Here is a 14,821-nt window from a genome sequence, read left to right on the forward strand (position 1 = left end):
ACCCCTCCTGTCCTCCAAGGCTAAGGCCCCTGGCAGGGGACCCTGAGCTCCCAGGTCACCCTGTCTGCCCCACACTGTGCTGCTCCACGTCAGGAGGGACTGGTTGGCCTGCCGGCCCCCAGGTGGGGTCACCCCACACCCCCCGAGTGCCTGCAAACCGGTGTCTTCCGGCCGGGGCTCCCACACACTGAGTCCCTCCCCGCACAGACGCACAGACACGCACAGCAGCTGGCCCAGGGCTTCGCTTTATTGGTGCCGGGCGCTAGCAGCCTCCGCGGGGCAGCCGCACTTGCACGGGGAGCAGGACCTGCAGCTGCTCAGCTGGGGGCCATCGGACCTTGGTGACGAAGAAGAGCCGGAATTGCTCCAGGCGAGCCTCCTGGAACTGGGTGGGGCTGTACTCGGGCCCATCGGTGGGGCGAAGCAGAGACAGGTACCTGTCCCGCTGCAGCAGCCGGCGGCTCAACAGCTCCTGCGCCAGGCCCAGCTGCACCGCCTCCAGCTGCTGCTGCACCACCGGGAACAGGTCCACCTCGCGCAGGTCAAACACCAGCGGCTTCCCGTACCTGCCTGGCAGGGCTGGTGGTGAGAGCTGGGGCCGGGCGGGGCAAGGGGCTGTGCCCCACCTCTGCCTCACCTGAGTGCTCCCAACAACGCCAGCCGGACCCGCTCTGGCTGCAGGTGGTCCGGGTTCACAGTGTCCAAATAGTTGGTGTCCTGGTAGCGCAGGAAGGTGGCTGCCTGGCCTGAAGGGTCGATGATGAGAGGCCACCTGGGGGCAGCCACCGAGTCATCACCGGTGCCTGAATCCTCTACCTTCCCCTCACCCGACTCCAGCCACTGACCGGCCGTCAGCGCGGATGCGGTCACCCACATCCCTCATCAGCACGTCGTGCAGCTCAGTGACCTGGCACGTCAGCCCGGGGGGCTCCTCCTCCGCTGCAGGGACAGAAGGGTGGGGCGACCCGCTGGAGCTCCCAACTGTGCACCCCTCCCAGGCCGGGCCTCTCCAGCCCCCAGCCCCTGGCCTGAGCCCCACACACCCTGCTGGGTCTGCTCCCGCAGTTCCAGTCTGGCCATGGCCAGCATCTCCTCAGCCTTCTGGGCCTCCTGCCGTAGCCTGTCCACTTGGGCCTCTGCGTCCTTGATGGCCTGGGGGAGGGGCCCACACTCTGCTCAGAGCACAGCTGTACCCCTCCGCTCCCGGAGCCCCCCGCTGCCCCGCCCATGTTTGGGAGTAGACAGACCCCAGAGCCCCAGGTCTGGAGAGAGAGACCCCACCTGCAGCGTGAGCTCGGCCTTGCCCGCGAGTCTCCGCTCACACTTGTCGTGCTCGGTGATCCTCCGGTTGAGCTCACAGTAGGCCTGCTGCAGCTGGGGTGGTAGGCGGTGAGGCTGACCAGGCTGGTCCTGCCAGTGTCGCCCCCCACCCCACCTGCCCTCCTCCTCCTCAGCTCCAAACCCAGCCCCCCCCCCCCGCCCCCACCCCACCCCGGCTTCTGGCTGGCTACTCACCTCCTTGTGACGTTGCTGCTGCTCCTTAGCCAGCTGTTGTACTTTGAGGTTCATGCTGGGGTAGGAGGGGACAGGTCACAGGAGCCCCTTGGGGGGACATGGGGTGGGGCGCTCTCCCTGGGCTCACCGCTTGGCCTCTGCCTCCCTGTGTTGGTTGGCCTCCTGGGCCCGGCGCTGCCGCTCAGCCTCCATGTTCCGGAGCATGGCCTCAGTGAGGCTCAGGTCCCAGGACTGCAGCGTGCTGGCCACGGCGTCCAGCGAGGCCACCTGGTGGCAGGATCCTGTCAGGGTCCAAGCTGCCTGGAGTCTGGGGAGGATGTGCTGCCCCATTTTAAAGGCCGCAGCTTGCAGAAACGGGGACCCTGCTGCTCACCTGGAAGCCTCGAGCATCAAGGTGCAGCTCCCCCCAAAACATGTCCCAGGGTCCCCTCGGCCTCCCTGCCCGCACCTCCACGGTCAGCCTCGTGCCCCACCCCCGCCCTGACAGGGCTCCCTGCAGCTCCCCCTTTGGCTGTCTCCCGTAGACCTCCCCCTGGACATATCCCTTGGGGCCACCCTCGCCCACACTTTCCCAGCAGCAGCTCCAGCCACTGGGCCCCTCTAAGCCCCACCCACCCACCCAGGAGTGATAAAGGGACCCAGACTCCGGGTTCTCTGGGGATGGGATGGGGTTCTGGACTGAGGTGCTAACTCCATGAGTTATCTCCTTTGCGGGCAATTGAGCTGTGCAGCTCTGATGTGTATTTTACAGAAGAAAGTTTAAAGTGTCTAAAACCAAGGAGCGGATTCATGGATGGGTGGCAGACCAATGAGCAAAGGGGAGAACGGAGGAGCTGGATAAATGTATGGACGTGCGAACGGGCGAGAGGAGGAACAGGCAACTTACAGAAACTGAATTCTTACTTCAAAGAGCAACTGTGGCCGGCCGTTGACTCTGCCAGAAACTGAGCGGAGGAATCTTTCATTCCCTCGTTAAGCTCCAAAAAGCCCCATTCATGAATATATGGGAAATGAGATTCAAGTAAGTCTAAGAATTTGCCAAAGATCAGTTTGTGCACAGGACCGGAGTAAGCAGAAAACTGAGTGAGTGGCCAGATGAAGCAGAAGAGCACGGTGTGGCGAGCAGATGTATGAGTGAGGTCAGGGCTGGATGAGAATATGGATGGACTGAATTATTTTGAAAAACGTGCATCGCATTAATTGAGTGAATGGATGAAACTATTCATTAATACATGAAAAAACACGTAGATGAAGGGATTTCAGGGATGGGCGACTAGGTGAGCGGAGGGTCAGTTGAGCGAACAGCCAGATGGCCCGATGGGTGAGTTCAGTCACTCAACCCAATTTTTGAGTGCCTTTGGCATGACAGCCAGGAGGTGTGGTGCTGGAGAACGGTGCCGTGGACTAGACGTGGCCCCTGCGTCCTCAGAACCTCCTGTCAAGTGGACGGGGGCGTGTGTGTGCGTGGCAGCCGAGGGGGGAGGGGGGCAGGGGTGTGCATCTGAAGCGCTCACAGAAAAGTGAGTGAATGAATATAAGGGGCGACCTGAGATGGTCACAAGGGTACAGCAGATGTGGTGACGGGTGGGCAGCCCAGTGCGTTTATGAGCACAGGACTGGAGTGAATGAGGTGGTAAAGGGATAAAAGTGAATCGGCCGAGCAAAGACTGGGTTGGATGGGCGTGTCTGTGAGAACAAGGGCGGGTGGGGAGGTGAGTGGCAAAGGGATTACTGCTTATTTCGCCTGCTGCTGTCACAGGGCTGTTGGGACCTGCCGCTGCCATACAGACGTTCCTCCCTGCAGCTCTCTCGGGTTTTTCACTCTGCTAGCAGCTGCATAAACACCTGGGATCCCTGTGTCCTGGTGAGGAACTGACCCCTCTGTCATTACGAAATGGTTCTTCTATCCCTAGTAACAGTCTTTGTTTTGAAATTTATTTTATGATGTTAGTGTAGCCACTTCAATGTTTAGGGTTAGCCTGGTATATATGTGCATCCATCCTTTTAATTTTCACCTATCTGTGTCTTTATCCTTACAGTCTGTTTCCTATAGAGAGAATACAGTTGGACTTTTCAATTCAGAATGACAATATCTGCCTTTCAGTTGGGGCGCTCAGGCCTTGCGTGTTTCACGCAACCCTCGTCGAACCAGCTGAATTTAAAGCTGCCAGTGGCTGCCTGCCGGCCCCATCTGCTCTTGCTTTTCCTTTTCCTATTTTCCGTCCTCCTTTGGATTGCATCCTTTTTAGAATTCCATTTTCGCCCTTTGGTTTTCTCACTAGCTACAGATCTTCATGCTTAGTAGCTGTTTTAGGGCTCCCAGCACACACCGTAACATCCCAGGCTCCCTGCGAGCGCTGCTGCGGGAGCCTGGAACCAGGCGTTTGCAGTCGCCACCCCAGGCTTTCTGGCACTTTGTCACACAGCCGAGCCAAGCGACGACGATTTGGGCGATTTCCAGCGTGCACATTTTGTCATAAACCCCCTCACACGTTGCTACTATTTTCGTTTCTTCAATTATCCTTTCAATAGATTTAAACGATGAGGGCGCGCCCTGTACGTGTGGCTGTGTGACAGGTGCTCTTCCTAGTGTCCCTCGCTGCTTTGTGGGGACCCAGCTTGTGTCTGGTGTCCCTTCCACCCACCTTGGGACTTGCGTTGACGTGTCTTACAGCCCGAGTCTACCGGTGATAGGTTCTTTCGGCTTCCGTACATCCACCAAGGTCTTTATTTTGCCTTCAGTGTTGAAGATTTTCGCACTGGGCACACAATTCAAGGTCGGTGGGGTTTTTCTCCCTTCGGCACTTTGAAGACACTGCCCCACTCTCTCCTCCCCTCAACACCCCAACGGGCCCCTGAGCCCCTTCCTCTGAGCAGGTCTCTTCTCGTGGGTGCCTGCAGCCATGAGCTGCCCCAGGAGCCCTGGCTCTGAGCCGTCTCCTTAAGTTCAGGAGTTGGCCCTGCTCCCTCCTGATGTTCCCTTCCTCGCCCCCCGGGGATTCTCTCGCATGACGAGCTCGGCAACCACTTGGCTCATCTCCAGCCTCTTGGGGACCACTGATCTATTCCTGTGTCCAGGGCCTTCGAAACAGCGTCTCGTAGGCCCCGTCTCGATTCTGTTGTTCTTGGCAGAAGGGCCGACTGGGGGTCACCCCCTCCTGGGTGCAGAAACCCTGCTTCATTTCTTTCCCCAACTTTCCTTCCCTGTTCGTTTCGGATAGTTTGTTTTTGTGTTTTACACTAACTAACTTGGTTTTTCAGTGTCTAACCTGCCGTTCCCACAGCCCAGTGTGTTTCTCACCCCAGACATGGTCTTCATCTCTAAGTCCACAAGAGCCCAGAAGCAGAGGTGGTGGCGTGCGCGAGAGGCGTAAGCTCTGATGTCCTCGTCTACCAGTCCTGTCACCCGGGTCACATCAGAGTCACTTGATCAGCTGAGTTTGCTCTTCACTGTGGGTATGTTTTCCTGTTTCCTTGCATGCCTGGCACTTTCGTCAAACTTTTCTTTGGAAACCGTGAGAGACTGACACGAACTGCGACAAGTGGAGGGTTCCCGTGCGCCCTCGCCCAGTGCCCCCCTCCGCCCCAGGCACCGACTGTGTCGGAATGTCTTCCATACCCCTCAGACAGCCCCCTGAACATGTCCCGACCTCTCGGGGTCCCCTGAGGCCCAGTGTGTGTGTGGAGAAAGACCAGCCGAGAGCTGGGCTCCTCCGGTGCTCTGGAGCAGCCCCTTGTCACCCAGGCCCTCTGACCTCCTGGCCTGCTTCCATGTGTGAGGCCAAAGCCCTGCTGTTTGTCCTGCCCACCCACCCATGGGTGTTAAAGGAAGGAAGACCTCCATTCAAGATGGCAGTGTAGGCAGACAGGGCTCGTCTCTTCACACAACCACAGCTAAAACACAGAACCACCATCACTCAGAAATGGCGGAAATTGAGTAGAATGGAAGTCTGACAACTACAGGATTAAAAAAAACACGTCCATCCAGACTGGTAGGAGGGGTGGAGACACAGAACAGGCTGGTCTGTCACCCACATGTGGTGGATAGAAATTCGGGAGGGATATCTCAGGAGCAAGGAGTCCCAGCCCCACACCAGGCCCCCCAGCCCAGGGTTCCAGTGCCAGGAAGAGAAGTCCTTATAACTTCTGGCTGCAAAACCCAGTGGGGATTGAGTCAGTGGAAGAAACTGCTGGACTCCCAAGCAGTTCCTCTTAAAGATCCCACACACGGACCTACTCAGACTCACTCCCTCTGAGCTCCAGTGCCAGGGCAGCAGCTGGAAAGGCACCAGTGGCATGAAGGGAAGAACTGAAGTGTCCAGCATCAAGGCGAGCAGTGGCCATGGTCCCTTTTCTGGGCCCTCCCCCCACAGAGCCGGCATACTGGTGCCATATCTGAGACTCCACCAACCTGGCTAACACTGTTTGGCCTGCCTTGGAGATCCCCTGAGGCTCTGCCACACCAAACTCATGGGCCCACCCACACTGCTTTTTCATATGAATGACTGGTCTTGGCCCATGCATCACAGCTTCCTAAATCCTCTCAAACAAGCAGCAGCTGGCCTCAGTGAGCCCCAGGCCTGCACTAGCAGCAGCCAGCCCAGGTTCACAGCTTGGTTTCGCCTGGGAATCTCCAAGCCCAGCACAAGTAGCAGCCATCTCAGATTGCTTTATGGCTCAGGCAGGATGGCCCCAGGCAAGACACAGGTGGGGGCTGACCTTGGCCTGTACCACTCGGGAGCCCCAGGGGCCAGCGCACCCAGTGGACAGCTACAGACCCTGTCGGAGCACCACAACCTGTTCCTGCACAGCCGATCCTCCACAGAGGGCGGAGGTTGGTGGTCAGTGGTCACAGCCAGTCCTTGTAGCTGACTGGCCTGGGGAAATCCCTTCCACTGACCTGCCAACGGCTACCAAGGCTGAACCACAAGAGGAGGGTGTACACAGCCCACATGAAGGATGCACCTAGAGCACCCAGCTTGGGCGGAAGGGGAGGCTGTGCCCCTGGACCCTACAGGACACCTGCTGCATTAGGCCACACGAACAAGACAGGGAGTCACAGCAGCTCTACCTCATACATGGAAACAAACATAGGGAGGCCACCAAAACCAGGAGACAAAGAAACATGGCCCCAATGAAAGAGCAGATCAAAACTCCAGGAAAAGAACTCAACAAAATGGAGACCCACAATCTACCAGACTCAGAGTTCACAACGCTGGTGATCAGGCAGCTCAAGGAACCTGGCGAGAAGCTCAGCCACATAAAACAGCCCCAGTCAGAAGCGGAGGGCACGCTAACTGGAAGAACAATTTACAGGGAAACAACAGTAAAATGGATGAAGCCGAGAATCAAATCAATGACTTGGGACATAAGGAAGCAGAAAACAACTACGTAAAACAAAGGAGAAAAGAGAATCCGAATAAACGGGGACAGTGTAAGCAGCCTCTGGGACAACTTCAAGCATCTAACATTCACACCATGGGCGTGTCAGAGGGAGAAGAGAAAGAGCAAGAAACTGGACATTGATTTGAAAAAATAATGAAAGGAAACTTCCCTAATTTGGTAAAAGAAATAGACATGCAAGTGCAGGAAGCAGAGAGAGTCCCACGGAGGCCCACACAAAGACACGTCCTAATTAAAATGCTAAAGGCAAAAAGGATAAAAGAGATGAGAGGGGGACTGGAGGAATGGGAGAGGAGGTGAGGGGATTAAGAGGTATAAACAGGTGGTTACAGAATAGCCACGGGGATGTAAAGTACAGCGTAGGAAAGGGAGAAGCCAAAGAACTTACTCGAATGACCCATGGACATGAACAAGGGTAGAGGAGTGCCTGAGAGAGTTGGGGGTGCTGGGTGGAGGGGGGCAAAGGGTGAAGGATCAGGACAACTGTAATAGCATAATCAATAAAATATAATTTAAAAAATAAAAGATTACCACTAAAAAAAGTAAAATAAATAAAAAATAAAGAGAGGAAGTTGAGGGTTCTGGTTGCAGATGGCAGGGGAGCGAGGGGGACTCAAAGCAGCATCCCTGGGAGGCAGCCTGGGGGTGCAGGAAGGGCTCTGGGCATGGGGTCCCCAACTGAGCAAAGACCCTGGCAGCCCCTGTGTGGAAGCAGGGATCCACCAGCAGACCCCAGGCTGACCCCGGGGCTTCATGGCTTGGGGGGCCTTTCGGGTCGGGGAGACAGAAGACTGAGATGGGACATGCCTTGCAGTTCAAGTCAGGTTCACGTAAAGAAATTAAAGAAGTGGCCCTGGCTGGTGTGGCTCAGTGGATTGAGCTCTGACCTGTGAACCAAAGGGTCGCCAGTTGGATTCCCAGTCAGGGCACATCTGTGGGTTGCAGGCCAGGTCCCCAGTAGGGGGCGTGCGAGAGGCAACCACACATTGATGTTTCTCTCTCTTTCTCCCTCCCTTTCCCTCTCTCTAAAAATAAATAAAATCTTTTTTAAAAAGTGTTTTAAAAAAAGAAAATAAGGAAGTGACATTTGGCCATCTGGCTTCCCACTGCACCCACAGGCCTTGCAGGACATGGCCTCCTGGCCAGGGAGGACCCTGGCACCTGCAGCCAGGCTGGCATCATGCGGGGAGAGGCGTGGCTGACCGGTGGTCCCTGGGAGCCCAGAGCAGTGGGACTGCAGAGACAGGATGTGCCGAGTGAGGAGCCGGGTGAGTGGGGCCAACCCCAGAAGTAGCTGGCCTCAGTTTCCCCACCTCCTAGGGGAACACTACTTCCCAAGGTGGATGCCAGGCTCTCACCTGCTCCGGGGTGCTCCCGTCATCTGCATATACCCGGGGGTCTGCTCCAAGCTCCAGAAGCACCTCCACAGCCTCCAGGTGGCCCCCAAAGGCAGCTCGGTACAGCGGCGTCCGGCCAAAGGCACCCTGCAGGAGGGGTACCCTGAGCCACAGCAGCCCAGGAGCCACACCTGCTGCCCGCAGCCCTGGCTCCCACCTTGCAGTTGGGGCTGGCGCCCTGCTCGGCCAGCAGCCTGATGGCCAGGGGCTGCCCGCCTGCTGCCGCCTCGGACATTGGTGTGTTCCCTCGGGCATCCTCACACTCCAGCAGGGCTACCCGCTGCTGCCGCCGCTGCACCAGGCCTGCTTCGTCATGACCCACGCCCTCGCTGGTCTGCAGCTCATCCACCTGCACCCAGGCAGGGTCACCTGGGCCCTGCTGCTGCCTGCCGCCCCGCTGCCCCACCCCCACCCTGCTGACCTCCCGCAGAACGGCAGTGATCTCCCCCAGGTTGCCCTCGAAGGCCGAGTCCAGCAGGCGCGCCTGACGCTGCCGCTCTTCCTGTCGCCGCAGCTCAGCCTTTGCCTCCTCCTCCCGCTGGTGTCGGGCCGCCTCCCGCTCCCGGTGCACCAGAGTCAGGAAGGCCTGCAAAGGATACAACCCTGAGGTCACTGTCCTCCAACCCTGAGGGGCCAGTATGTTGAGCTTCTGCCCCTAGGACCTGACACCATAGGGCAGGGATCCTGGCCCCCTGCCAGGCCTCACCTCCCGCTGCAGCCTCTCCATCTGCTCCAGGTACTCCCGGTGCTCCTGGCGACGGCGGGCCAGCTCCTTTCTCGCCTGGAGCTGCCTGAAGGTGCACTGGATGACAGTGGCTGCCTGGTCCTCTGCGGTGGGCCCTGGGTGGGGAGAGGGCTCCTAGACCCAGGCTCTCGTCAAGCCCGGTCCAGGCAGCTGCTGGGTTCTGACTCCAGATGTGTGAGCGCGGCCGGAATGGCAGGCCTAGTCCTCCCGAACTGACCGAGGGGGGAAGGTCCCAGTTCCACAGGCCCAGCCAGAACAACCTGGCTACCAGCAGGGAGCGAATGAGGAGGGGTGAGGAGGGCCCCAGAACAAACGGGAAGGATCCGGGTCTCCGCAGGAAGTCCCTAAATAGCTGGGACACTGCCAGGCCTCTGAGCCCCCCCACCCCCCCACCCCCCTCCCTTGGGAAGACAAACTGCAGACATTGGCAGGAAACTGGAGGAAGGCTGAGAGAAATGGCCTCAGGCAGGGAAGTCGCTGCGGACCCCACAGGATCCGCCCCTGGAAGCGCTCAGGCAATGCACCCGAGGCTTGTCAAAGGGGTGGAGGCAGGGTCTCAGCCACAAGCCAACCGGCCCCCAGGAGAGGGAGCCCCTGCGGGGGGCGGCCACACCACAGCACACGAGGCAGCCTGGCCGCCTGAGCGCTGCACGCCCCAGACCGGCCGGCCTTCACGAAGGGGGGCCTGGCCTGCCGAAGGGTTGGTCACATTCAGGAGTGGGCTGAGTGACAGCTGAGCCTGGTCTGGGGCACAGGAGGGAGGTTCAGGTGAAGATGGCACTCGGGAAGCCCTGTGGAGGCTGTGCGGGGAAGACAGGACTAGCACCGAGGAGGCTCAGGCTCAGACCCCAGGAAGGAACTGGAGAGGCAGGGGGCTGGTTGAGGAGGCACGGCGCCCCCTTTTCCCGGGAAGGCCGCCAAGGCTGGCTCCAGCCACCGGAGGGCGACAGCGCACAAGGCAAACAACACGGTGTCCCGAGTTCTGGTTGGAAGCAGAGCGCTGGAGTGTGAGGGGAAGGGGCTCCCAAAGAGGCTGCACCCTGAGGAGGTACATGGTGCCAGCTGCCCAGCCCAGCCCTCATGAGAAAGCAGGGGCTGGGGAGGTGGGAGCAGGGAGGACGGGCTCCCCAGTTGCTCCTGAGAGGGGCATGCTGGTCCGTGCATGCCACAGGCTCATCCCCCTAGCACATTCACACACATGCTCGTCTGCACACACATGCACACACCATCTCCCAGATGCACACTCACACGCACACCCTGCAAGACCCGGCCCAGGACAGCCTGCTTCCCACCAGCCAGCCCCAAGCCCTCCCCACCCCCCCCGTTGGACTCAGAGCAGGGGGTGGGGCGCGGCTCTCACCTGCAGGGGCCTCTGGGCACTCAGGGGACGCAGGCCCCAGCACCTGCTGGCCGGTGTTCCCCGGCAGCTGCTGACAGCTCTCTCCTGGCTTCACTGGGGGTGCGGGGCGTCAGTGAGGTCGGTGTGTGCGCCCATCCCCCCACCAAACTCAGGAGGCATTTATGGGCCACCTGCAGGGCAGCAGCTGCGTCCGGGCTGTTAGGGAGCGTCCACCCCCACGACAGCTTTAACAAGCGGCCAGGCCGCGTCCCACATGGCACACACGTGCCGTAGGGGTGGCAGCACCGCCCTGCACCTGGGCCCTGAAGCCCCAGGCGCTGGGGAGCCCAGGTGTGCTGATGCCTCAGGTAGGCTCCCGGTGCAGGCCCTCCCCAGGCTTCTCCCTCTCTGTGCGTCCATGTGCTGGGGCCGCAGTCATCCTCCCCCCACCCCCCACCCCTCCAGGGCAAAGGCTGAGCCTGGGGCGCAGGCAGGGCTGGGCCAGGCGAACCGGTCCAGCCGGTGTGGCAGAGCCGGCAGGCAGGCCGGGGCGTGGGTGTGAGTCAGCTGCCTGGCTGGGGAAGCCATCTGGAGCCTCCCTCCCAGCGGGAAGCCCAGGGGACGCTGGCTTTCAGGCTGGCCCTGTGCCCCCAACACTCAAAGGCTGGCTGGGGGGCTCCTCAGGGCTCCGTTTCTGTGGGCAGAGCAGCCGGACTCCCAACCAGGGTGGCCTCCAGAGCCCCTGCTGCCCCACCTCAGTCCACAGACGGAGCCTTTCAAGGCCCAGTCTGCCACCAGACCCCAGGGCGGGCAGGCCCCCTGGAGTCCCAGGGCTGGGCCAGAAGCTCTGTCCTCCCCACTGTGCTCCCACCGGGCAGCTCTGCCCTGCTGGCCTGGGGCTGGTGCTCAGTGGGGCCCTGGGCCAGTCTGCCGCCCGAGTGGGCTGGACAGCCTTTGGCCATGGAGGGCCGCGCCAGGGTGGCCAGTGCAGGCAGGGGTACAGATCCTGGCCCTGGGGGCTGGGGCTGGAGTCCTGGGAGCCGGGACAGGACGGCGTGGGGGTGCCCGCCCAGGGCAGGGCGGGACTCGTCCTCCACACAGCTGGCGGTCTGGCGGGTGCGAGTCACCTCCCCCAGTTTTCCCCAGTCTCCCTCCCAGTCTGGCCAACGAGGGCCTGTGGCCCGTAAAGTCCTGTGCCCTGTGTCAGCACGTTAGTCAGCCTCCGCCGGGTGAGCCGCCGCCACCAAGTCCCTATAAACTCCGCAGCGTGGCTGGGCCCGCCGAGTCGGCCTGTGAGGCCCACAGGCAGAGCCAGGGCCAGAGTCACGGCGCCGTGGGCACCAGCCAAGGGGCAGGGCAGGCACGAGGGACAGCGGCCACTGAGGGCCCACTGTGGCCTTTGGGGCTGCCCTCCGGGCCTCCAGGAGCAGACACCAGAACCAGGCCATGTCTGGGAAACGGAGCAGAGCTCGTAAAGCCCGAGCCAGGAGGGCGGGCAGGGCCCAGCAGGCCGCAGGGCAGCAGGGCCCTGAGGACAAGCCCCCTCCCTCCCACGCAGAGGGCCCTCAGGATGAGACAGGGGTGGCCCCTGTGGGGCACGTGACCAGCAGCAAGCCAGCTCCCCAGGGGCACCCCAGGGCGGCCAGGCCAGAGCAGCCACAGGCAGCAGAGAGGCCAGTGCCGGCCGCTGTTCTGGGGTCCCAGCTGGCACTAGTCCCCACTGCGGACATGGAAGGCTGCCGGCCGGGGGGCCTCATGCTGAGCTCAGGTCCTGGGCTGCCGAGGCCCCACAAGGTCCGGCTGTGCCTGGCCCAGGAGCAGCTGCTGCTGGAGGACCAGCGACGGCAGGTCCAGCTGCAGATGCAGCTGTGGCAGGAGGAGCAGCTGTGGCTGCAGCAGCTACAGGAGGAGCAGCTGTGGCGAGAGCAGCTGTGGCAGGAGGAGCAGCTGTGGCTGCAGCAGCTACAGGAGGAGCAGGCCTGGGTGCGCATGGAGGGGCTGGAGCTGGCCATGGCCCTGGAGCGACTCCGGAGTGAGGGCCTTGAGGCGCTGCCGGCCCAAGGCCAGGTAAGGCCTGGGGGGCCTGGGCTGGCAGAGTCTCTGACAGTCTGGGGGGTGTGGTGACCATGTGAGCAACCCAGGGGTGCCTGCAGAGGCCCGGGAGGCAGCCCCGGGACAGCTGTGGGCCCCTTGTCCCACCTGCCAAGTGAGGCCTGTGCTGCACAGGGCTCTGCGGCGACAGCAGGCCTCCCCAAGCCAGGCCTGGCCCGCAGGGGGTGCCCAGGCAGGGCGCGGGCTCGGGGAAACTGAGGCAGAGATGTTCCTGCAGAGGCCCCGGGTGTCTCGGCCAGGTGCTGTCCGGAGCAGTGTTGGGGCGGACAGGGTGGTGGCCCGGGGAGACAGTCACCAGGCAGCAGGACTGGGGAGCAGGCCCCCAGCTCGGCGTCCCGGCGCACCTGCCCCTCCTGTTTATTACAGCGCGTGTTCGGGGCTCGACCGCAGAAGCAGCCAATGGCACCCAAGCCACCATCCTCATTCCAAGAGGGAGGCCGCTTCAGATGCGGCTGGGGCTATTTGAGGGAAGGCGGGTGTCACCCCGGCTTGGCATGAGACCAGTCACCACCATCCAGCTAGGTCCTATGACCTCAGAGCCCTCTGGGGTCCCAGGCCTTCACCAGGCCCACCCCAAACAGAGGGGCTGCCCCTGGGGGACAGGGTGGGCTCCCTCAGCAAGCACAGACCCCCACACAGGCCTGGGTGCTTGAAGAACCGGAGTTGCAGCCTGGAAGGAGCTGACAGCTTAGCGAAAACTTCCATGAGGACCAAGACAGAGAAAAGTGGGGCTCGGAGAAGGGGGTGACAACTGTCAGCAGGGGCATGGCTGAAGGTGCCCCTCCTGACCCACAGCAGGCCTGAGCCACGGACACGTTGTCCCCATTCATCCTGGAAGCGGCTGTGGAGAGGATGGCCCAAGAACAGCAGCAGGCAGGGGAGAGGCAGGAGGCCCGGGTGGCGCAGAGGGTCAGGGCGGGCCACATCCTCAGCTCAGAGTCCCCACGTGGGGTCAGGCCCTGCCTTCACCATGCTACAAAGCTGTGGCCCTCTGAACACTGGCCCCGGGGCCCCGGGCCCTGACCCCAGCCCCAGGGCCTGCAATGGACAGCTGACCTCTGAGTCCTCAGTGTACTATACCCACGCCTGACTCAGAGGAGGGGTGTCTTCTTGGGGGAGTGTCTGGGTGTCTGAGTGGGTGCCCTGGGGGCTGGAAGGCCCTCACTCACCAGCAGCGGCTCTGCGCTGGGCCCCAGGGGTGGGTGGCTGCCGCTTCCCTGAGGCTGCTTTAGGCGCCCCCTTCTTAGTGCTCATGCTCCTGGAGGGTCATAGGAAAGGTAGGGAGGGTGGGCTCAGCATGGCAGGGGCCCTGGGAACAGTGCTGAACCCACCCTGGGCCTGGTGGACAGTCAGCAGGTGCCAGATGGGAATGCAGGGCCATGGGCACCCTGACACAGCCCTGCACTGGCTCCCTGGCCACCTGCCCGCCCCTAGGTGCGTGTGTGGCGGCAGTGGGAGTGGGAACGCTTGGCCAGAGCCCCTGGCCACAGCTCACCCCCCTCACCCTTGCTCACCTGCCCCCTACCCCCCGCCGCCTCTGGCTCGCCCTAAGGAAGGGCTCTGCGCAGGGGTCCAAGGTGTGGGGGCACGTGGGCACCCAGGGCAGCCGAGGGCGCCGTGTGGTGCAGAGAGGGTGGCTGTGCCGGGCAGGGTGTGCATGGGCCCCCATCCTCACAGTCAGGGTCCCTGGGGCCAGGGGGACTCTCAGTGTGTGCAGGGACCGTGCGCAGGCCAGTGCGGAGGGTCCTTATGCATGGGTGTGCACATCAGGGTGTGCCTGGTGACAGTGCATTCAGGGCCTGAGGGCCCGGTGCACGTGGCCGAAGGGCTGGGACGTGGGGGGCCAGTGTGTGTGGGGTCCCGTCCCTGGGCCGATAGGGGTGTGCATCCTCTGCGAGTGGGCACGGGGGTGCCTGGGGGGGCGGCGAGTGGGAGTTGGTGTAGATGTGGGGTCCATCTTTGTGGAGAGGTGTCCGTTGGGTGCAAGGCTCCCCTGTAAGCATGGGCATCAGTGTGGGGGGGGTGTGCACAGGTTCCCTGAAAACCCGGAAGGTCCCAGGTCCTTGCAGGCATCAGTGTGTGCGGGGAGTCCTCTGAATCTGCACCAGAGTGGGGGGCGTCCCGGTGTGGTGGGGGGGGTCCCTGTGCTCCCAGGGTGCGCAGGCTCAGCCGCACCCGCGGCTGAGCGCCGTCCCGCAGCCTCACCTGCCTCACCTGTCTCCCCAGCTCTGGGGCTGGACCAGAAGCCCCGCCCCTCGCGTCCGGCTCGACCGTTTCCTAGCGACTGAACCGGAACTTCCCATGACCTCG

General features: G+C 61.7%; 1 protein-coding gene across 7 annotated transcripts; it reads right to left on the minus strand.

Moving 5' to 3' along the window:
- Nucleotides 1-229: 229 nt before the first annotated feature.
- On the minus strand, nt 230-14,806 carry IQANK1 (IQ motif and ankyrin repeat containing 1). 7 transcript variants are annotated; one of them, XM_053930114.2, is made up of 14 exons: nt 14,717-14,806; nt 13,681-13,769; nt 10,421-10,513; nt 9,022-9,155; nt 8,737-8,901; nt 8,473-8,664; nt 8,277-8,402; nt 1,643-1,782; nt 1,516-1,570; nt 1,282-1,374; nt 1,044-1,152; nt 846-939; nt 638-746; nt 230-570 (listed from the first exon to the last, which is right to left on the minus strand). In XM_053930114.2, the coding sequence occupies exons 2-14, from the start codon at nt 13,763-13,765 to the stop codon at nt 463-465; spliced, it is 1,503 nt and encodes a 500-aa protein (XP_053786089.1). In that variant the 5' UTR covers nt 13,766-13,769; nt 14,717-14,806; the 3' UTR covers nt 230-462. The 7 variants fall into 7 exon arrangements, with proteins under 7 accessions (XP_053786089.1, XP_053786087.1, XP_053786085.1 ...); XM_053930112.2 differs by having other exon boundaries at nt 230-566; nt 638-772; XM_053930116.2 differs by having other exon boundaries at nt 407-566.
- Between the last annotated feature and the right edge of the window lie 15 nt (nt 14,807-14,821).

Source organism: Desmodus rotundus, chromosome 8 (genome assembly GCF_022682495.2).
Source record: "Desmodus rotundus isolate HL8 chromosome 8, HLdesRot8A.1, whole genome shotgun sequence".
Taxonomy (NCBI): Eukaryota; Metazoa; Chordata; class Mammalia; order Chiroptera; family Phyllostomidae; genus Desmodus; species Desmodus rotundus.

Bases quoted from the DNA above. Each gene is read 5' to 3' on its own strand.
- IQANK1 (XM_053930110.2), bottom strand. From the start codon at position 13,765: ATGAGCACTAAGAAGGGGGCGCCTAAAGCAGCCTCAGGGAAGCGGCAG. The intron at 8,665-8,736 runs GTCAGCAGGGTG...GCCTGGGTGCAG, and splicing joins TCACTGCCGTTCTGCGGGAG to GTGGATGAGCTGCAGACCAG. The intron at 940-1,043 runs GTGTGTGGGGCT...CTGTCCCTGCAG, and splicing joins GCGGGAGCAGACCCAGCAGG to CGGAGGAGGAGCCCCCCGGG.